Source organism: Podarcis erhardii (assembly GCF_964252035.2).
Source record: "Podarcis erhardii genome assembly, chromosome: 11".
NCBI classification, from domain to species: Eukaryota; Metazoa; Chordata; class Lepidosauria; order Squamata; family Lacertidae; genus Podarcis; species Podarcis erhardii.
The window spans coordinates 16,621,662-16,645,107 of NC_138501.1; the positions used below are offsets into that span (position 1 = coordinate 16,621,662).

The following is a 23,446-nucleotide window of genomic DNA, read 5'->3' on the forward strand; positions in this document are numbered from 1 at the left end:
CAGCGCGGAGCGGAGGCCGCCTGCCCTTGCTGAGGCAGCTTCTCTCCCTGACAGAAAGCCCGGCGAGCTCGGGCCGTTTCCGAGTCCGAAACCCCTCCGCTCCGCTCCGCTTCCTCAGCCCTGAAGCGGCGCGTCTCCGGCTCGCTCCGCCTCCTGCCACGGTGTCCGTTATTGGGGGGGCTGCGGGGCCTACGGAGCCGAGACGCGCAGGCGCCGGGAGGCCGGGGGGGGGGGCGCGTCTGGCTCTGCAGCCGCGGCCGCTGAGGGGAAGAGGAGATGGGCCGCCTCGCCGCCCTTTCGCCCTGGCTGGTCGCGGCCGCGTGCCTCGTCCTGCTGGCGTTCATCTGGGGGGCCGAGGGCTTCAAGAAGAGAGGACCCGCCGTGACCGCCAAGGTGACTATGGCTGGGTGTCGTTCCCTCGCCGAGGTGGTCGTCCTGCCCCTCTCCCTTCCCCTCCCCTCTTTCCTTGGCTTGAGGGTCCACTTCTTTCCACGCTGGCCTCCTCAGAGTTTCCCAAACTTGGCTCTCCAGCTGTTTTTTTTTTTTTACTACAACTCCCGTCATCCCTGACCGCTGGTCTTTTTAGCTAGGAATGATGGGAGTTGTAGTCCGAAAAAACCCACACAGCTGGAGAGCCAAAGGGTTGTTGTGGCGCAAGGAAAAATGCTGGCCACCACCTAGGCATGCAGATGTGCTTGTAATGCCAGAAAATTGCTTTTCCTCTCTATTTTCCAGGTGTGTGCTTGATGAATAACCAAGCTTTTTTGGGGGTGGAGCGGGGCTGGAGGCGAGTGAGGACATCATCATCATCATCGTTGTTGTTATTGTTATTATTAATTGAATTTATATACCCGCAGGTCTCAGGGCAGTTCAAAGGATAAAATCAGATGCTCCCATGTTGGGTGAAATTTATATTTTACATGCGTAATAGTTCCTGCATATTGTATGAGAGCCACAGGCTGGACACGAGCCTATGACCATTCAGTAAACTTGCATCTTATGCGCGTTTAACTTGTGCACATTCAGCATTCAGGCCCATGTAATTTAGTTAATCACCCACCCACAGTAGACTGCTTTCCAAGGTGAATGTATTGTTTTCACATATGTTGTTCCCTACACTTTATGTTGTTTAATCCACGGTGTGGCCGATATATTCTTATTCAGTAGACTTTTGCTTGTACATTCAGCCCTTGTATATCAACGGGGAACGGGTGGAGAGGGTGGCGGAATTCAGGTTTTTGGGAGTGACTATCGATCCGGGCATAACTTGGAGCGCAAATACCACTGCTCTGGTGAAGAAGGCCCAGCAGAGAATTTATTTCCTCAGACTTTTAAAGAAGAACAATCTGAGTGAGAGACTGCTGGTGTCCTTCTACCGAGGCTCCATAGAGAGCATTCTCACATACTGTATTTGTGCCTGGTTCTCCAGCTGTACAGCTAGGAAGAGGAAGGTGCTCCAGAAGGTCATAACCACAGCCCAAAGGATTATTGGTCATCCCCTCCCATCTTTGGAAGAACTGTACGGTTCCCGTTGTCTTAGGAAAGCAAACAATATCCTGCAGGATGCATCTCACCCGGGACACAGTCTGTTTGTACTACTGCCTTCTGGCAGGAGATACAGAAACATCAAGTCAAGGACAAATAGACTGAAAAATAGTTTCTATCCAAGAGCTGTGGCCTTCTTAAATGCAGTAACTCAATAGTGTGACCTGGGAGTTTGATGGGTGTGGGTGTGGGTGTGGCTGGAATGTGGTTTGTTTGGTTGTTGTTGTTGTTTTGCTTTTGTTGTTTTTAAGGGATGGCATCCAATTTCGTTGCACTTGTGCAATGTTGCACTTGTGTAATGACAATAAAGAATCTATCTATCTATCTATCTATCTATCTATCTATCTATCTATCTATCTTGAGGTAGAGCTAGGCATCAAAAAGAAACGGGGAGCTGTTGCGGCATTCTAATACTGAGTTGGGATGGGGACTTTGTGGCCCTCCAGATGTTGCTGGATGACAGCTCTGATCCACCCTATTGGCCTTGCTGGCTAGGGCTGAAGGGAGTTGGAGACCGACCACATCTGAATGGCTGCAGGTTCCTCATCCCTCTTCTATTGGATGCAACTGCTCTGTGATTTCTCCATTGCTACTACTGATACCCAGTGAGGTGAGGTGGTGAAATGCACAGAGCAACTGTGTATTGTTGGTGTGAGGACTTAAACTTGTGCAGTGGGGGTTCTCCTAATCCCCTCCATACCCTTTGAATCTCCACAATTATCTTGGGGTGGTGATATTGGGAGCGTCCCCAGAACAGCTTGGAGAGGGCGGAAATGGTGGGAGGTCATGGTGAGGTTTTTTTGTTTTTTAAAAAAGAAAATTCTGTATTCAAATTTAAATACCTGGGAGTCTTTTTTCACTACAACCTAAGCTGGAAGCCACAGATACAGTATTTACTGAACAAAGGGAAAACAATACTTTACACTCTACTCCAATTTTTTGCGGTCGACGGAGCCTCCCACATCCCTTCTGCATTGAAGGTGTACCACGCAAGATGTACAGTGGTACCTTGGGTTACATACGCTTCAGGTTACAGACGCTTCAGGTTATAGACTCCACTAACCCAGAAATAGTAGCTTGGGTTAAGAACTTTGTTTCAGGATGAGAACAGAAATCACCCAGCAGCAGCTGGAGACCCCATTAGCTAAAGTGGTGCTTCAGGTTAAGAACAGTTTCAGGTAAGGATGGACCTCCGGAATGAATTAAGTACTTAACCTGAGGTACCACTGTACATCTCTTGTAAGGTAGGGATGTGTACTTTAGGCAACTGGAATATACATTGGATTTTGTAGAAAAATCCTGGTCTGCAGCTGCTCCTCAGTTAGTGAGCAAAAGCCAAGTGCATTCTAGCATTTGACAATCTACAGACCTTGGTGAGGGCTTTAATTCCTTCATAGTAGTAGTCATTACAAGATATGGCGAGTTTCAGCAGATATCCCGATCAGCACCAATTGATGAGAAACCCAGATTTTTGCTTTTAAATGGTCATTTAAGAGGAAAGCAAGGAAAGATTAATGGGTATTTTTTATGCTTCCTTCTAATATAACTTAATGTGTATGCCTCTTCAGCAGCATATGCAATCAATTTGGCATTATTTAACCATCTGTGGTAGTGAGCTCAGGGGCCCCTACCTTTGACCCCCATTTTTGAAAGATGTTTTTCTCCTGAAAGCTGGATCATCTCACTGCTTTGCCACCTCTCCCTTGTGTTCTGTTTTCCTGACATGTTCTCTTCTTGAAGAAGTGCATTAGAGAACAGGTACTATGACATCAGCCTAGTATAAATTGTGCCGTAAAAGCTGTAAAAGATTGACATTCTGGTATCAATTAACACAGATAATTCATCTCAATTTAATATTCCTCTGTGTTTTGCTTCCAAGGCAATAGATAGTCATTGAAGCTTGAATCCAGATCTGTGCATCATTTTATAAGTAATAATAAAACATTCTTAGAAATGGATAAAATGGATTTGGTCAGTGGGTAGAGAACTTGTAGCCCTCCAGATGTTGGCATACAACTCCCATTACTTCTTTCTGACCATTGACTGTACTGACAATGAGCTGATGGGAACTGGAGTCCAGCAGTATCTGGAGAATCGCAAGTTTCCATCCCTGGATGAGGCAAAAGGAAGAATTTGAGAACGAGTTCAATAGATCTCATGGGACACTCACAATACTCTTGAAACTGGTTGCTTCCCCTCCCCTTTCATAATGAATGGCTGTCTCATTAAAATTTATTTAATAATAGGATCAATAACACAGTGGGGGTCAGATAAACAGGAAAGAGAAGGAGATATGAAGACAACTGAACACAATAAAATTAATACAGTAAAACAATCTCTTTTGAACAGGCTCTTAGGTCTTCTTCTTTTTACCTGTGTTGGGTTGGTTGAAAGGGCTTTAGGGCTAAACTAGGTATGATGCTAAATGCGTCACTTGCTATTGTGTCTTTAATTTTTCCACCATTGCTAAAAGCAGTGCAAAATTCAGTAACTTGGAGAGCTTCTGCAGCCTATTGATAACACAAAAGAATACCCAGATTTATTTATTTTTTAAATCTCATTGGTTGTGTGTTTTCTTAAGCTTTTAAACCTTTCTGAAATATGACACTTTATGCATTCTGTACGTCGTGAAAAATCACGTCCACCTGACCTAATATTATCACAATCACTCCCTCTAATCGCAAACTGAGATGGTTGAGTGTTGAATCAACACTGGAACACTGGGAAGAGCTCAAAAAGGATTGACCATGCTCCAAAGCCACAAAATGTTGAATGCTGGATAATAAAAAGATAAAACCGTGGAGGGAGGAATGGCCTAATTGAGCTCCTTATAGCTTATCACGAAGCTGGAAACCTGAATAGGGATATACTGCAACCCTTTGTTTAAGGTCCTACTGGTACACTTATATTTCTGAATTCTCAATTCCATCTGACATTTCCTTTCACTTACCTCCTATGAGAGATTTGAATATCTCCATAACCAGCTGAATAAAATAAGTTTTCTGGATATACCTTGATATTTCATATCTTAGCTGATGTTGCTTCTATATCCAGAGAAGGTTGAAAGGATTATATGGAAGAAAGCATCTGACTTGCATGTATAAATTGGGCCTTCACTTCCTATTTGTCTGAATTAGTGCCACCAATGTAACAGGTTGCATTCTATTTCTTGAACTTTTAGAGGGAGATAAAGCTCCCAGGAATTGCCTGTCTGATAATATTGTAGCTTTTTAAATGCAATATTGAAAATAGTGAAAGTGAAGAATTAATATGCAGAAATGCATTTTATAAAAATGCTATGTACATTGTTTGATTGATTATTATATAATTTGAAAGAAAAACAATGTAATACCAAGTCCTTCGATCCAGCAGAGGCTCACGTAATCAGAATGGGGAAGGTGATACTTTGCTGATGCTCCCCCCACCCAATTTGCTCCACAGAGTTAGGGGATCAGCATGGGAGGGGACCCAGAGGGCTATGGGAGCAAGGTGGAATTGGCAAAGTGTCCCCTCCCCACTTCCCCTTCCATGCCTGAGAGCCTCCACTGCATCACAGGTCCTTGTGTGCACAGGCAGAACTCCTCCCATGAATGGAAAGGCACCTTTGGATCCTACTAGACTTATTTCTTGCGTTAATGATATTCTGTGGTTTTCAATGATTGCTTTTATTTTTTGGAAATTTGTAGGTATTCTTTGATATACAGATAGGCGGCAAAGATGCTGGCAGAATTGTCATTGGATTGTTTGGAAAAGTAGTACCAAAGACGGTGGAAAACTTCGTTAAACTAGCAACTGGAGAAGTAAGAACTTTAAAAAAATGTTTTGTACATGCATTTTAGTGAAAAGACAAATGCACAGAGTTTTCTTTGTGTATGTGTGTGCACATATTCATATGGTGCAGCATGGCAAATACTCCATCACATTCTTAAAGGTAAAGGGACCCCTGACCATTAGGTCCAGTCGTGGCCAACTCTGGGGTTGTGGCGCTCATCTCACTTTATTGGCCGAGGGAGCCAGCGTACAGCTTCCGGGTCATGTGGCCAGCATGACTAAGCCGCTTCTGGCGAACCAGAGCAGCGCACGGAAATGCCGTTTACCTTCCCGCTGGAGTGGTACCTATTTATCTACTTGTACTTTGACGTGCTTTCGAACTGCTAGGTGGGCAGGAGCAGAGACCGAGCAATGAGAGCTCACCCCGTCACGGAGATTCAAACCACCGACTTTCTGATTGGCAAGTCCTAGGCTCTGTGGTTTAACCCACAGCGCCACCAATAACATTCTAGTGAGATTGAAATCAGTAGCCTTGGCCCTCCTCTTCAGTTTATAGCTAGGGCAGGAATTGTCCTCCCGAGTTCTGCTGCAACCACAGTTTAAACTGTGAATGTCTGCACTGCCTATGCCTGGCTGCTTTGGCTCTGAGAGATAGGAGGCGTTTGGAGTACCTTTTTTGCTCAACACTAAAACAGCTTCAGCTTTATGGAGATAAAGTCAGAGGTTGCTTAGCACTGCATGTCGGAAGTGCTCATAGGAACACAGGAAGAGCTCTGCTGAATCAGACCAGAGGTCTGCATTCTTGATCTCACAATGGCCAACCAGGTGTTTATGGGAAGCTGTAAGCAGAACCTGTGTGCAGGAAGGCTCTTGATTTCCAACAGCTGCTATACAGAGGCATACTGCCTCCAACAGCAAGGCATGGCATCATGGTTATTAGCCTTTGATAGCCCTGTCTTCCAAGAATTTGTCCAATCCTCTTTTAAAGTTGGTGGCCGTCACTATATCTTGTGGAAGCAAATCCCAGCATTTGTGTTGAGCTCAGATGCCCAAAACAGCTGTGGGGATAATCACTAGCCCACTTCTCTAGCTCTATGGGGGGAGAGTTAATGGCTATCTGTAACCTTATACAAAGTTGGATTAAGGGAAGGGTAGAGTCCTGAAGACTGGAAGTGTTGGCTTGGTGACAATGACCAGCCAAAATCCATCGAACTCTGTTCTAGTGGTTTCTCTACTTTTTGTTGGGTAAAGGTAATGTAAAGTTAAAGGACCCCTGGATGGTTAAGTCCAGTCAAAGGCGACTATGAGGTTGTGGCGCTCGTCTCGCTTTCAGGCTGAGGAAGCCAGCATTTGTCCACAGATAGCTTTCCGGGTCATGTTTCCAGCATGACTAAACTGCTTCTGGTGCAATGGGACACCATCACAGAAGCCAGAGCACACAGAAATGCCGTTTACGTTCCTGCCACAGCAGTACCTATTTATCTACTTGCACTGGCATGCTTTTAAACTGTTAGGTTGGCAGGAGCTGGGACATAGCAATGGGAGCTCACCCTGTCGCAGGGATTCGAACCGCCGACCTTCTGATCAGCAAGCCCAAGAGGCTCAGTGGTTTAGACCACAGCGCCACCCATGTCCTTTACCTTTACCTTTTTGTTGTGTGACACATCCTCAATATAATAAATAATAAAATTAATAAATTATTTATTAATTCATAAATAATTCATACAGTATTATTCATACTGTAGGGCAGTGGGTTATTGTTTTGGTTTGTTACTATGGTGTGTATTTTTGTGATTTTATATTGTAAACCACCCTGTGATCCTTGGATGAAGGGTGGTGTAGAAATTTAATAAGTAATAAAATAATAATAATTAATTGACACAACCCCACCCGCCATCTCTTTTATCTCAAAAGTTAAGAGTGGCAGGCATCTTGTTGTTAATCTTTATTTAATAAATTCTTTATTTCATTATAGTGTATAGTATTTTGCTGAACTGAAATCATGCCATTCTGAATTTTGTCTCGTAGAAAGGTTTTGGCTATAAAGGAAGCAAATTTCATCGTGTAATCAAAGATTTCATGATTCAAGGAGGTGACTTTACAGCTGGAGACGGCACTGGGGGTAAAGTTGCTTTCTTTTTAAATGAATTTTATACATAAATATAAAAGATATAGAACTATGTAGTCCAACTGATGCCAGCGATAAAGTCGAGGAATGATGTACAACAATCAAACAAATCTAGAATATAAAATAATCATAATTTTCTCAAATTTAGAAAAAAATAAATTTGTACGTCTTTGGCCAAACTAACTGCTATTTACTTAGTGGGCTCTATGTCACTGACTGATCAATAAATAACCTTCCTGTGGCATATGTAAATAGATAATTTCATTGTGGTATAAGCATGGTTAAGGTTAATTTACAGAAGAAAACACAATTAATCTGGGATTTAATATGAGAAAAATATTTCTCTCTTGATGCAGCTTCAAAGAAGCAGTTCTCTTTTTCCTTCCCAAAACCATTTCCCCTGTAAATAGATAAGTTCAGCATCGGTACTTGGAATTAGGTCCCACTGTGTTCAATTCTCACCACACTTGAGTGGGAATAAATCCCATTGACTAGGTCTTACTGCTACTTACTGCAGATCCACAATCATTGCCTTAATGGTGTTGATTTTGAATGTAAAAATTCAAAGTGAGGCAGAGAATTGCCATATTCTGATTCAGCAAATAAAGCTTTCAGAACACATTTAAAGACTAGTACAAGAAGCAAGAATTAATTTCACTTGTCCTGTTCTTGCAGAGGTGACTTAAATGTAGTAACAGACATCTGCATACACATCTCCTGTTCAGATCTTGAAATGAGTGTCAAGTTGGGCAAGAGATCTTTTCGTGTGCTGTTGGATGGAACGAGAAATTAGACACATTACACGTATATATTAAGCACTTGCATGACTAGCAATGTCAGGACAGCTTGTACAGAAATTATAGGGATAGAATAAACTACTTTATACTTTCCAAACCTAAAGCCATACTTTTTTTTGGGGGGGGGCAGAATCTTCTCTTCTTCATTACTATTTAAGGTAAAGCCTTAAACAGTAAATACCCTTAAAGTACTCAGTTTTTTTGTGCCTACTAATTATTTAACTAAGACAGATCCATAAATGAATCATCGCTGCACAGTAGATATTAGATGACTAACTACTGTGGAGAAACTGCCACTGATATGGGATGCGAGTATAAGCAAGGGGCAAAACATGCTTTATTTGGCTCCCTCCCTCCCTTTCTAGTCTGAAGTGTCTGGAGAATTTTAGCAGCTCAAGAATCTGCTGTAAAACCACCTGCAGTTGCCTGTTGCACTGGTTTCCAGCACTTTTCTGAACCCAGTACTCAAGTGGATGTATGTAGAGCAGGAGAAGTTCTGGTAATGCTGGCCCAAGGCAAAGGAAAAATGGTGCCTCGTTCATTTACATGTACAAAAGCAAAGCAACATTTGTGAGTCCTATGATGCATCTATGGACAGCAGCCTAGTTTAGGGGGTGCAAGTTAGACATTGTTTACTTCCCACCCCCAGCTGTTGCTTCCAGGAGCAGCTGCCTTCCTCTGCCTAATGTTAGGGCCAGGCCTTGCTTCTGTCGGCTTTTCCACTGCCAGTTACCTGCTTGGCAAGTACGGTGAATCCATGCCCGCTCTTTCCCATCTTATACATGATCAGCTGTGCATCAGTTTGCAGATGCATACTCTTGATCTTGGCCAGGGTGGTATTATATCACCTTAGGGAACAGCACCCCCCCCTCCGAAAACCATTTTTATGGAAATGTCTAGAAAGAGATGCAAGCTGATTCCTCCTATTGCTATAGTATACAAGTTGCAGATTCAGTGAACCTTCATAATTTGTTAGTGCTGGGGAAGGGGGGGTGCATTAACACAGCCAGTGCCTAATTACATTGCATGCTGGGATTGCTCTTACTGTTGTAGTTAGCATGATTCCTGGTAGCTGTTCCAGAAGATATCTAGGAAGTTCCATTTAGGTGCACTGGTGAGGTTGAGGCAGTTGAAGGTGTTCTGGAGATTCAGGTGTTGGCCTATATCTTAAACCCTTTTAGGAAAAAAAGTCTTAAACAAAATATTGTTTCTTCTGAACCTGATGTCTTGTTTCCCAGGAAAGAGCATCTATGGAGAGACGTTTCCTGATGAAAACTTTAAGCTGAAGCATTATGGTATTGGATGGGTCAGTATGGCTAATTCTGGCCCAGATACCAATGGTTCCCAGTTCTTCATTTCTGTGACAAGACCTGGATGGTTAGATGGAAAGCATGTAGTGTTTGGGAAAGTCATTGATGGAATGGTAGGTAAAAAAATAACTATACTAGCTTTGTTCATTAGTTGGAAGCAGTGGGTATAGCAGAGAGTGGCTAACCTGTGGCCTGAGGGACACATCCTCCCCCACAGTAGGTTTTTTGTACCCCCATTTATAATTATTATTTTTAAAATAAACATTTTTAAAAAATGATTGCTCCCATAGGTCCCCCACTGAGATGCCAAAAGGACTTTTTGGGGGCCCTGCAAGGACTTGTAAAACCAGTCCATTTGAAATGTTTCTGATTGACCACTCTCATGGGTACCCTGCAGTGACTGTGATGTCACAACATTTTTGTGAGGTTCCCCAAAAATGTGTCTTTTAAATTTTTTTAAATGGCCAGGCTCACTTTGACATGTGTCCTCCGGAGATTTGATCATGGGTCTATGTGACTCCTGGCTGGTTAGCCATCTGTGGGGTATGGATTAATGATTGTTTTAAAAGCTTTTCTAGAATTGTCTACATGAGTTCTGGTGTAGCCTCTGCTTTATAGGCCCTTAGCAATTATCTAACTATTCTTAATTATGATATATGTGTACACATCACTAAAGTGGGGAATGACATCATCATCATCACTGATTTATTCAGTGCTTTTTTCTAAAAAAAGTTTAAGGGTACTCTCATTTTGACTCAAGAAAATCACCAAATCGGGTAAAAGAAATACAGTAAATGGGAAAAAGTACAAAGATTCACAAAATGTTTAGGGGTATGCATACCTCTGTGTTGTCATCCCCCCAAAAAAGCACTGGATTTATTAATCACCTTGTACACAACTGTCTCCAGGTGGTGCACAGCAAGAACAATTAAAAACAGATTAAAAACAGCAAATACATTTAAAACAAAATTAAAATACTAATGCACATCAGGCAGCTGGCTACTGGTATTCATGTTTTGGTAAACTTCAGGACAGACTGCTGTAATTTGCTCTATGTGGAGCTTCTTTGTGAAGGACTGTTCAGAAGCTGAAACTGGTTCAAAACAGAGTTGCCAGGTTATTGGCTGCAGTCAGTTGCTGCAAACATCTTGCTGGTGTTTCACTGGCTGTGATCTGGCGCAATTTAAAGTGCTGGTGCTTCCCTTTAAAGCCCTAGGCGGCACAGGGCTTGCATAGCAAAAGGAACACTTGCCCCCTTTTCAGCTTGCCTGTGCGTTGATTGAATTTTTGGATGCCCCCTCTGTGGTAAAGAGTGGTGGCCTAGGTAGTGGAATTCCCTCTCCAGAGAGACTTGCCTGGAAGCCCACATTATCTTTTTAGCACCAGGTGAGGGTGTTTTTGTTTCCAGCTTTTAAAGTTTAAAGATTGCTTTTAGATGCTGCTCCACTTTATTATTGTGTTTTAATTTTTTTAAAATGTGAAACTGAAAGCGTTGACATGTGGGACATAAATGCTTAAAACAGTTTCTAGGGGATGGGGCACAAATGCAGGCGCTTGGTGCCCACAGAGGTCTTCCCCAGTGCCAACAAGGGTTCTGTTTCCTGCCTTGGCTGAAATAAAGCCTGAAAGATGGCTCTCTACTGTAGGCTTTTTTCAAGCCAAATTGTGGTGTGTGGGGCACTTTGTGGGGTGGTGTCTACAACCATCTCCAGCTGTCACTTCCCATTTCAAAAACACCCCCATGCCACAATTAGGTTTCAAAGCAGCCTACTATTTTCTATCAGAAGCACAGAAGCAGACTGATTGTGACCTTAGTGGGGAGATACAGAGCAAAAAAATATAAGCAGAAGTTAAGAGAAATCCTACAAAATGTAAACTCAGCAGTACATTTCACATCTATGTTGTGTTTGACACCAGAGGTGAGTTTTTCTTCTTCTTTCAGTTAGTGGTGCACGCCATAGAACTTCAGCCGGTAGATGATGACGACCGCCCTCTTCAAGACTGTGTGATTGTTAACAGTGGAAAAATAGATGTAAAAGAACCATTTGTGGTTGAAGTAGATGACTGGAGAAGTTGACGGCAACGTGAGCAAAGGAACTGTAATAGTTTCTCCTCTGGCTAAAAGCAGGCAAGGATATCTGAAGATTCTTTTGCAAGAGAACGTGGTAACTTCACAGGTAGCATTGAAATATCTAGGTGCTAAATCCAGAGGACCACTTGATTGCCTTTCCAGGAAGCAGTTTTATGGGGGGGAAACATTAGGAATGTATTGACTTGAGTGGTTGAAGGCAATAATTTTCCTGCTCTTTGATTATTCACATGCTACTTTTATTAACAGCTCGCCCTCATTTTTTGGTCATGGGAGTCTTCCACCTTATGGATAGATCTGCCTATAGGGTTTTATAAAATATCTCATCCTGGAAACACTAAACACTCCTTCCGCCTGCTCCTCTAAAACATGTTCTCTGCTTCAAGCACCTGACACAGTTCCCTTTTCTTATAAATAATATTTGAGACTCTTCTTTCCATTCCTTTTTATAACAGTGGTTTCCTGCATCAATGATGGACAGGTGTGCAGGTCCTATGGCATGTATGATGAATTTAAATTTGTTCAAAATCAGTATATGCAGAATGCGAGCGTATTACTGTTGCAAATAAGTCTATACCCACTGTTGTGTATTGATATTTTATACATACATTAAACTTCTGCTAAAAAGCTATTCTTGTTTTCTGAACATATTGCCCTGTTTGCCACGCAACAGTATAAAGATGTAAAAGTCTTTTCATTCGCTGCATTTGCATGTAATGCTAAACCTTGATTAGCTACATTGGGGATGAAGTAGAAGGAGTTTGAGAAAAATGCTGGGCATGTGTGGTGCTCCCCTTGCTCTGCAGAGCATTGGGACTTCTGATGCAGGGTTACTTTCGCTTTCAAAGACATGTGGCTTAGTATTAGTTATGAATCAGATATAATGGTTTAAATCCTGGTTTGGTATACAGTCTGGGGCATAATCCATGGCTTGAAGCTGTCCTGTTTAGAAATTGACCACAAGCTGTGATTCCTTCATAATTCTTAACACAACCACCGGACTAATAGAGCAGCAAGCATTGACAAAAGAATTCAACTGAGTAGGTTGCTATTAACAAACACTAGAATTAGACCAGAAATAGATGCACGTCAAACGCTAACGTATGCAGTGTAATGCCAATGTTTTATTTTGGGTTCTGACATCTTGTGAAACATAAGCATATGGTTCACTTAGACAATTGACCTCTGAATATTTATTAGCTGATTATTTTTACCCATCATGTTCTGTCTGCTTCCTGCTACATAATGGTACAAGTTAATTAACATGGGAAAGTTATGCTCACCAAACAGAGTGTATTGGCTAAAAGCACAAGGTTTGTTGCCAGGGTCCTGAAGTAAATTTAAGTCACACTTAAGATAATATAGATATGATATAATCACATCAGAAATACTAATAATAAGCTTAGATTACATTTCAAGTTTGGGCAGTAATTCTCTTAACATTTTTTTCCGGTCTTGCCTGTGTAATCAGTTGCCCTGTGTACCCACTGCCAGCAGTGGATACTACACTGAGACAAAAGGCTTAGTGTAGTAATTTATTATTTTAAAAAATCAATACATGATGAAAGTTGTTAGTGTAATTCAGCTTATGAATGTCAGCTTTTTAAACATTTGGAGTTGGGTGGACAGATTCAACAGTAGCGTTTTCTCCATTCATAAATTTAAAAGCAGCAATATTAGTGATACACTAAATTAATTTTAAAAGGGGAAATGTTCCATCATTAAATATCATCTCCACTGTGACCACATTCTGTTGTCTTAGGAGTTTTACTAAAAATGTGCAGTTCCAGGAAGAGGATGAGTTTATTTCAGTTACTATCCATCCAAACCCATTTTCTACCTGGGTTGTAGATGAGGATAAAACAATCCGCGGAGAACCCCTTCAATAACTACGTTTGGAAAGTCATCTGGAAAAAAAAAGGAAAGAAGAAAAACTGCTTTCTTACATATGTCAATACAATATAAATGTTTTTGTAGAACTTAACAAGGCAAGGCCCAGTGTAATTTAGGATATTGCATCACCACCATGTTTATCCATGCTCAGGATTGTGCTATTAGTAATGCTGTTTCAGCACTAAACCCACTTTAGTGTAGCACTGGGCATTGCCTGAATGCACTGCCAGATTTGTAGCTTATTGATTTAAAGGGATGTTCTAATACTTAATGCTGCTAGGCTCCAGCTCTTTATCTGAATCTTTTCTCACAAGGAAGATGGATTACACTGGCAATTCAATTTCTAACAAAATCTCAATACACTTGAAGGAATTCCAAGATTTCTACTGGGAATACTTCACAGCAGTTTTTCCATTGTAGTTTACAGCACTGTTTAGTCCAAGTTGACTGGAAGAGCCTGATGCCATCACATAAGCATCCTTAAAGCATCTAGTCAACGTAAAGGGACAGATTCTTGCAATAAGTTCCAAAGGAATAGTATTCCTAAAAACAAAGGATGCTAATCATTATAATAAGATAAGCTAACGTGAGGAGACTTGCAGAGAAGAAATGCATAAATGTGATTAAAGCACATTTATTCTACAAGTCCATAGCATTTTCTCCAGTTTTGTGTTAACTCTAAACAGACATAGACAAAGCATTGTGAAGAAACTAAATATAGTAAGACTTAAGTAATTTATTTAACAAATGCTGATCCATTATTACTGTTCAGGGATTTTGACTGCTGTAAATGTTCAACATAAGCCAAACTTTGGTGGTGGTGGTGGTGTACTACCCTTCATCTGTAGATCTCAGGGCATAAAATAAAATTACAATACTATTCGGCAGTTTTTAAAATCAGCTCTTGAATTTCACAAACACTTGTCTGACCCCTGCTTGCCAGCCCCCTTGCCATTCCTCCCTACATTAACCCCTTAGAATTTATTCCCACACCATGAAACTGCTAAGATCACTTTTGAAACTCTTTCTGAAGCCTTTTCTTCAATTTGACAGCCCTGCTTTGCATTCGTTTTCACCTTCACTACCATGTCCATACTTCCTCCTCTTGTGCAAACCTCCCGCTGCACATAAACCACTTTCTGGGTAACTTCCTGCATTTTCCTTCTCCCACACATTGCAGCTACTAAGCGCCCCTTTTCACCTTGCGCCCAATTTTGAAGTCACCATCTTCTCCTACTCCTTTCATGTCCTTGTTTCCATCTTCACTCCCATTTCCATGCCTCCTATGTCTTCCCTTTTGGGACCCCCCTTTTACACTTTCACACATCTTCCTAACCCCTCCTTACTTTTCTCAACCCTTGCACACAGATCACCCCCATTTCTATTCCTCCCCCCCTTGCCTAATTCTGCAGCCCCCTTTGGGCACACATCCATCCCATAATGATATATGTTATTGTATCTTTAAGATGACGACAATCTTAAGAGCTAGACTGTCAGTTAGCTTGTTCAGTTAGAGAAGGTAAAGTTCATATATAGATGGGTGTTTGCTTGTTAAAAAAATATCTGTTCTAAATTACTACATTGAATCTGGAACTTCAGACAACACATGGTTCCAGGAGTGAAATACATTGTGTGAAGGTACTCTGGAATATTTGAGGGCTCCAAATCCTTTATCTCTCTCACATGAAGAAGCTGAGGAATGGGAAAGAGAGAAGTTTGAGTACAGCAAGAAGAGGAATGCTGAAAGGGAAAAAGTGGCTGTTTTAAGTGACGGAAGTTTGACTAAAGCAGGGGTGGAAAGACACTGAGAGGAAAGTGGTGGTTATAAACAAGCAGAAATCTGAGTCAAGGTGGTATGGTGGAACACTTAAAAAAAAGCACACCCATTTTAAGAAGGGGAAACAGCAGTGATGGGTACAAAACAGAAACTAACATCAAAAAGCTAACACAACTGCCCTCCAAACTCCATTCCCGCTGCACTCACAGCTTGTTTTAAACGCTGGCTTCCCCCCACCTCTCTCAAATCTCTGCCATAGCCTAAAAATGTCATGTTCTCAGTTTCCTCCATCTCTGCTTTACTCAAACATTGGCATTTTTTAAACCACCACTTTTCCTCTCTCAGTGTCTTTCCCTTCTCAGTCCCATGTCAGAGGCACTGCTTTTGTGCCTTCACTTTTGCTCCTCTACTGTACCCTCACTTTTTACAAATCCAGGATTGTGATACAGTACTACAAATCATCTAGTGGGGGCTATGTGCCAACATTCTTACATTTTTATCAAACAGAAAGAAAACTGCTTAAGCTTACGAGTACCGAGGCTGCACCCAGCAGCAGTGCTCTGCACACCTACATTGCTAATTTGAAGAGCTGTGGAGTAAGAATATAGGGACACCCCAGCTTTCATTGACTATGGGGATTGGGGTGTGTGGGTGGGGATTCAGACTCCCAGCTAACCAAGCTGGTAGGCAATTTGCATGACCATGTTAGCAGCATTGACCATTGGACCACCCTTGGGCTTAGCAGCAAAACACCAGAGTTGTCCATCACAGTTGAAGTGTAACATAGATTGAACCATTTTAAGAGTTAGCAAAACATTTGGGCTGGGTATAAATAGGGAAGCAAAACTGGAAGCAATTAGTTACAAAAGGCTGCTTCTGTGAAGAATTAGACATACGGTGACACTGACCTTTTCCAACACAGGATAGATGTACTTGATTTCTCCCAAGGAAAATTATGTTCTACTTCATACAATCTCACAAATTAGCTTCATCACAATGCGATACTGACGAGAAGTTGCTAAGAATGTCAGAGGATATGATCCAACCAACATCCTGCCTCACTAGTATTTTCCCCGCCAAACAAAGCCAATGAAGAACTATTGCAATTATATTTTTTTTGCCTCATATATTCATTGCTCTTGGGTTGTTTGTGCTGATTCTATGCAGTCAGGATATAATGATATCAGATGCAGGAGTTCAGGTAGTGGAACTGTTGGTATCATTTTATTTTACAAAAAGCAAGAGAGACTGACTTGGACTTCCCCTCTTTCCCATGGTAGACCTCCTTTATTCCCATGCTGCAGCCCTGAACCAAGCTGTCTGCAAGCCCCTGCTCTCCAAAGCTGCTATTTGTCACAGAGAAGGAACTGCAGGGCTTAAGCCTCCACAAATAATAGCAGCTTTTGAAAGTGAAGTGACTAGGGATCAATGTGAGCCTAAAGCAGAGGTGGAGACCGTATGGTCCTTCAGATGTTGTTTGACGCCAACACCCTTCAACTCCAACAAGGTCAATGGCCAGGAATGATGGGAGCTGTAGTCCAATAATATCTGGGTGGCAATAGAATTCACATCCTTATAGAATAAACATCCCCTTCTTCCAGATCATACTGTGATCTAGATCAGGCTCCGCTGCATGTGATTTTTTATTTTTTTAAACTCAAAGACTTCAGAATTTACAGGCACAGAACCCTTGCATCAATTCCGAGCACAATTCAAAGTGTTGGCGCTGACCTTTAAAGCCCTAAACGGCTTTGGCCCTGCTTATCTGAAGGAGTGTCTCCACCCCCATCATTCTGCCCGGACACTGAGATCCAGCACCGAGGGCCTTCTGGCGGTTCCCTCACTGTGAGAAGTGAGGTTACGGGAAACGAGGCAGAGGGCCTTCTCGGTAGTGGCACCCGCCATGTGGAACGCCATCCCAACAGATGTCAAAGAGATAAACAACTACCTGACATTCAGAAGACATCTTAAGGCAGCCCTGCATAGGGAAGTTTTTAATGTTTTATGTCTTACTGTGTTTTAATTTGTTGGAAGCCGCCCAGTCAGACGGGTGACATATACTACTAGTACTACTACTGCTACTACTACTACTTCTTCTTTTTCTTCTTCTTCTATCATGCGTAGTTTGACTCTACACTTACCGGTAATTAAGTCAGTCCAGCTACACTTTCCATCCTTTGAACTAAGTAAGGCTTCCCTTTTGATGTTTTGGACTACAAAGGTCTTGTACTCTGAAACATTAGGAAGGTATCAGGTTGGGGAATGCTAATTCTTGGCACGATACTACTGAAATATTATCATCTATGAAACATTGCCTAACATATTAGAACACAGGAGTGCCTGGCGTGCTCTGGTCCATGGGGTCACGAAGAGTCGGACACGACTAAACAACAGCAATACCACATTATACTTCAAAATTGATGCAGGGTAGGTATAACCTAGGATTAAGATGTTAGCATTTTAAAAATCAAATCCTCTCCTTTTCAGTTGCTAAGGGTGCTGTTTCTCTTTTCACAAAAGCCTTGGTTCCCAGCTATGATTTTAAATAGCTTTAAAACTCCTGATATATTGCAAATTTATTAGAACTGGGGCTCCGCATGTATTAATAACAACGTGGTTTGTGTGGTGTAGGGTCAGATCAGTAAAGAGCTGTTAACAGATGACAGCTTTGATTACCATTGGCTGCAGGCAAGACATATGGATCCCTTAGGAACAGCAGCACAGGCTGGTGGGACAGTTTGCTGGAAAGGTCAAGAACAGGAATGTCAGCATCAAGGGACAGTAAACTGAATGCACTACAAACTAGCTTTGACCAAGTGAGCTGATGTAGCTGGTTAGGTAGAATGTTTGCTTATATAAACCAATTTTCTTGTAAAAGAAACAAAAAACCATCTTCAAGGAATAAAGCTCATTATAGATTAGGTCACATTTTACTCAATACTAAGCATATTTATTCAGAAGCAAATCAAACAGAGTTCAGTGGGACTTACTCCCCAGCAATCAAACCTAGTAATCCTGTCCTAAAAAACACACATGCTGGAATGATGCAATTCTAAAGTGAGGAGTTGAATACTGTAGATGTCAACAACTCACAATGACTTTTTTTTTTAACACTTCAGCATTAATTTGTTTTACCTGCTAGACTGCCTTTGAGTATTCGGTCAGTTTAAGATTGCATAATTTTACTTTTAATCACATTGGACCAGTTAAAAGTTTTATTAATGCAAGAAACAGCAGATAACATGTACCCACAGAAAGCTTTTTAATGGGTGTTAAAATATGGTTTTTAAAACATGCTCAATTATTCTATTGATTTAACATTTTAAAATATGAACAATATATTTCTCAATTGGAAACTGAAGTGGCAACAGCTTACCTTGATTCTTCAGATTCTATTTCTTCAAAAGAGCTGAAATATTATAATACATACAAAATAGGTTACACTGGACATACCTGAAACCCCCAAGCATTACATTCTTAAGAAAAGATCCTCATTAAACAAAAGCAACAGTAATGACAAGGTAATTTCTTTCCCCTAGTCAGTGGGTTGCATGCAACTAAGTTATACTCAGAGTAGAACCATTTAAATTAATGGACCTAAGTTGGTCAAACCCTTTCATTTCAATGAAACTTCTTTGAGGATACAAAGCAGTGCCATTATAATGTTAATGGTCTTTTATGCTACCTAAACAAAAAAGCTCCCAGGCAGCCGGTTGTCCAAAATTCTTTCTTTATTTCATTGCATCCTGCTGCAGAGATCATGCACTGTGGCTTGTGCAGTTGCCCCATTTTAAACAGCATATAATCAGGAACTCAGAAAAACCCCAAAACACAATTTGGGATAATCCAAACTCTGATGTTAAGAGCTTCTTGTTCTCTTCTATTAAGTCAAATACTCTGCCACAGGCAAGACAATAAACAAATACAGGTTTCACTTGTTTCCATGCTTCATCTATGAAACAGCCACTGGAGTGCTGATTTTTTTTTAAAAAATCAAACGCAAGTGCAACCATAACATGAAACTCATTTTGTAAATAAGCAGTGACTATTTTCAGACAGTGGAGTTGTACCTGAGTGTAGAACTAGTTCTACAGTGGGGACTTGTACTCTGTATTTTGAGATTTCTAAGAAAAAGTCTTACCCACAGCTTTCTGCTTTTGGGAGAGAAGGAAAATGACGGATGCTGAGGAAGTCGAGGAAAAATTTGGGAAGCTCTTCATTTTCTAAAATAATACTCTGTAACAAAGAAAATTCCAATCAAGATCATGCATACGTTAAATAGAATCTTTCTATTACTTTCATAGAAATAAATATTGCTTTCTTCCTCCTTTGAAATGACGCCTCCAAGAGCTGCAGCCACTCAATTTCTAGAATCTCATCCATCATGGTAGCAGAGCCGAGGAAGTCTTCTGAGTGTCTGGAGGTCTAGCTGATTTCATTAATGAAAGATTTAGAGCATGTTAACAAGCTAAGGCAAGTGTTTGGCTTGACAGATCATCTTACAATGCACTGGTTCATCGGTACAATGATCGCGATCTGGCAAAAGTTTTGTAACGGAGGGACACTGAGTGTGTGACACTCAAAAGTACTGGAGGAGAAATGCTTATCTTTTACCACAAACAACCATTCAAGGGGGGGGGAATCTATAATTTATTAGAAAACTAAATTTTCAACAGATTTAATACAAAATAGGAAGCTTTTATCGGAGTCCTACTATGAAAACAATACATAATTCAGAGTCAGGAATCCTAATGATGTAATCAGAAGTTACTCTCTCCTACCAATGTAAAATATGCCACGGGGTGCCAATTTAAATAAAATATGGGGGGGGGGGCAGGTAAGCCCCATCTAATCAATCACATGATGTGGTCCATAGACACCATTTGAATGGCAATGCCCATAAATTTAGGAGAAAGGGGCTGGCCCTCTCAAATATTTTATTTTATTTATCTTAGAAGCTGGCTCCTATGACAAGCCAAGGGAAGGAAGAAATAAATTGTAGTGGATTGAGGGCTAGATTTTGACCAGATAGACCTGAGTTCAAATCCTGCTTGGTGAAGAAGCACACAAGGTGATCCCTTTTAAGGCTATGGAGATAAAATGGAAAACCTCCAATAGCTTGTTGGAAGAAAGATAGTATAATACTCTTACTGCCACCACCACCATAAATGCTTTAAAACATCCATCACCCTAGAGGATGAGTTTCTTGTGTTTTCTAGATAAGATTACACACAAATGCCTACATAATGAAAAGCATATTTCCACAGGAGAAAAGACCCGATCCTTGAAACGTTAAATAAATTAAAAACCCCAGTTAATCCCATTTATCCAAGGTAATGAAAAGGAAACCAGATTTTTTAAAAAAGTTTTCATATTAAAAAATGCCTCACATTGATCTTGGCTGACAAAGGCAGAAGCCAGTATTGTCTAATATACTTAATGCGACTGCTCACAGAATAGTGCATAATAAGAACGCTGAAGGACCATAAGATCATTTGTTCCAATCCCACAGCAAATGAGCCTCTAACGTTTGCTAATTTCTCCTGGCATTATTTAGTTCACAGTGTGCCGCAAAGGAAGAGGAGAAAGGTATATCCAAGCTAAAATCCACACTACTGTAGTTTGATTTATGACCTCAGCCATCTCCTTTAAACCCAGGATATTTCTACTATTCCAGAAGGAACAGATAATATCGAGCATGTGAGCATTTATTACATCAAGATGGCGGGAAGCGAAGGAGATGGAAGCTATAGATGAGCATTCTTCAGGAACTCTACAATGGTTTACCACTTGACTGCCAACTGGTCACTAAAGTAGTCCCACTTGGACTACTACAACGCGCTCTACGTGGGGCTACCTTTGAAGGTGACCCGGAAACTACAACTAATCCAGAATGCGGCAGCTAGACTGGTGACGGGGGGCAGCCGCTGAGATCACATAACACCGGTCATGAAAGACCTACATTGGCTCCCAGTACGTTTCCGAGTGCAATTCAAAGTGTTGGTGTTGACCTTTAAAGCCCTAAACGGCTTCGACCCAGTATACCTGAAGGAGCGTCTCCACCCCCATCGTTCTGCCCAGACGCTGAGGTCCAGCACCGAGGACCTTCTGGCGGTTCCCTCATTGCGAGAAGCAAAGCTGCAGGGAACCAGGCAGAGGGCCTTCTTGGTAGTGGCGCCCGCCCTGTGGAATGCCCTCCCATCAGATGTCAAAGAGATAAACAACTATCTGACATTCAGAAGACATCTTAAGGCAGCCCTGTTCAGGGAAGTTTTTAATGTATGACATATTAGTGTATTTTTGGTATTTGTGGAAGCCGCCCAGAGTGGCTGGGGAAACCCAGCCAGATGGGCGGGGTACAAATAATAAATTATTATTATTATTATTATTATTATTATTATTTATTAATATTAAGACACATGTCATAAAATCGAACCGCCACTATGGGGACAATCTGGGGCTTTTAGCCACATGGAAGTTTGTCAGCAGCCAACCACTGTGAAGGAGGCAGACAACACTAAAGTAGATCTCCATGGTTACATCAGGGTTTTTTTACAGATAAGACATAAACCTTGGAATTCTGGCAGGTGAAAAGCCTTCCAGTTCATCTTTAAATGAGAATTCTGCATTAAATGTGTCTTTCATTTGCATTTTGTAAAATCAGCACTCTGCTGCTACAAAATTCATCTTGCTCAGCATGGGAGGAGAGGTGAAGGGAGATGCAAGTCAAAGGGTATGTGAACTGCATAACAACACACGTTATCACAAAGAAAAGAAACTGCTAATAGTCACTGATCTAGATACCGAGAGAAAGTATCGAGAAAGCTTTGCAGGCAACAAAATCCAATTTTTAATGCAGGCAAATAAAGCTTAGTCTAGTTTAGACTCAGCCTACAGTATACTTTAACGGTCTACAGCAGCATTTCAAGCCAGTTGTGCTGCAGATGTTTTAGACTGTCAGTGTGGCCAGGGATGATGGGAGTTGTAGCTCAAAACATTCACAAGGCACCAGGTTGGGAAAACTGCTGTATGCTGTTTAAGTCTGCTGGAACCCATGTGGAATACAAAGTTGATCCCTTTGCTTTCTATAGACTTTGGACAAAAGTTCATCTTAACTATGGTTTAGGAGGGGGAGCCAGTCTGAAGCCAGAGGTTAATTAGCTGAAATCAGAGATTACAGTGGTACCACGGGTTAAGTACTTAATTTGTTCCAGGGGTCCATTCTTAACCTGAAACTGTTCTTAACCTGAAGCACCACTTTAGCTAATGGGGCCTCCCGCTGCCGCCGCGCCTCTGGAGCATGATTTCTGTTCTCATCCTGAAGCAAAGTTCTTAACCCGAGGTACTATTTCTGGGTTAGCAGAGTCTGTAACCTGAAGCGTATGTAACCCGAGGTACCATTGTAGTTGAAAACCATGGCTGGTGCAAGATGTTGCAAAACTTGAGGTGAGCTCAGCCTCTCTTCCTACCCTCTTCCTCCTCCCTCTCCCTCCACTAGTTGTAAGGGAATAGTTTATACCTGAAAGAGCATCTCCACCCCCATCATTCACTGAGGTCCAGCTCTGAGGGCCTTCTGGCAGTTCCCTCGCTGTGAGAAGTGAAGTTACAGGGAACCAGGCAGAGGGCCTTCTCGGTAGTGGCACCTGCCCTGTGGAATGCCCTCCCATCAGATGTCCAGGAAATAAACAACTATCTGACTTTTAGAAGACATCTGAAGGCAGCCCTGGAGGAAGAAGTAGCGGCAGTGGTCAAGCAGGACGGAATGGCAGCAGTGAACAGGGGCAGTGGCCAACACTGCAGGTGGCAAATGGAAAGATGGAGCACAATCTATCACCCCTCCCTACCTGCCACCTGAACCACAGGGCTCATGATAGGGCCAGTCCAGTGGAAAGGGAAACATTGTTGATTTTCTTACAGCTCTGCTGAAAAAGGAGGGGAGTGAGCTCACAAACACAGTGCTTGCTTATGTAAGGTTAATCCATAGTTTTGTGTTATGTCTGAACACAGCCATTAGCTCTCTATGAAGATAAATCAAATGTAAATGTCTCTGTCATTTCCTGAGAGAGTCTGAGAAGGCTGGGAATGTTTCAGGGTGTTCCATCCATATACCATCAGCTCACAGCCAGTTTTAGTCAC

The 23,446-nt window shown here is 41.7% G+C and overlaps 2 protein-coding genes across 4 annotated transcripts in view; one reads left to right on the plus strand and one right to left on the minus strand.

Annotated features, from left to right (window-relative positions):
• Window positions 1-214: 214 nt before the first annotated feature.
• PPIC (peptidylprolyl isomerase C) lies at window positions 215-11,976 on the plus strand. Its single transcript, XM_081880583.1, has 5 exons — window positions 215-393; window positions 5,232-5,345; window positions 7,345-7,438; window positions 9,480-9,664; window positions 11,494-11,976. The coding sequence occupies exons 1-5, from the start codon at window positions 277-279 to the stop codon at window positions 11,626-11,628; spliced, it is 645 nt and encodes a 214-aa protein (XP_081736709.1). The 5' UTR covers window positions 215-276; the 3' UTR covers window positions 11,629-11,976.
• A 768-nt stretch (window positions 11,977-12,744) lies between these two features.
• The window catches only part of SNX24 (sorting nexin 24), a 76,390-nt gene continuing 65,688 nt past the window's right edge, over window positions 12,745-23,446 (minus strand). For all 3 annotated transcript variants that reach the window (XM_081880618.1, XM_081880616.1, XM_081880617.1), the window contains 4 exons: window positions 19,452-19,546; window positions 18,687-18,719; window positions 17,987-18,051; window positions 12,745-13,547 (listed from right to left, as the gene is read on the minus strand). In XM_081880618.1, coding sequence (XP_081736744.1) covers window positions 13,477-13,547; window positions 17,987-18,051; window positions 18,687-18,719; window positions 19,452-19,546 — 264 coding nt within the window. In that variant the 3' untranslated portion in view covers window positions 12,745-13,476. The remainder of the gene's footprint in view (window positions 13,548-17,986; window positions 18,052-18,686; window positions 18,720-19,451; window positions 19,547-23,446) is intronic.

Coding starts and splice junctions, on each gene's coding strand:
- PPIC (XM_081880583.1), top strand. CDS start 277: ATGGGCCGCCTCGCCGCCCTTTCGCCCTGGCTGGTCGCGGCCGCGTGC. Junction 394..5,231: donor GACCCGCCGTGACCGCCAAG/GTGACTATGGCT, acceptor GGAAATTTGTAG/GTATTCTTTGATATACAGAT. Junction 5,346..7,344: donor TTAAACTAGCAACTGGAGAA/GTAAGAACTTTA, acceptor TTTGTCTCGTAG/AAAGGTTTTGGCTATAAAGG.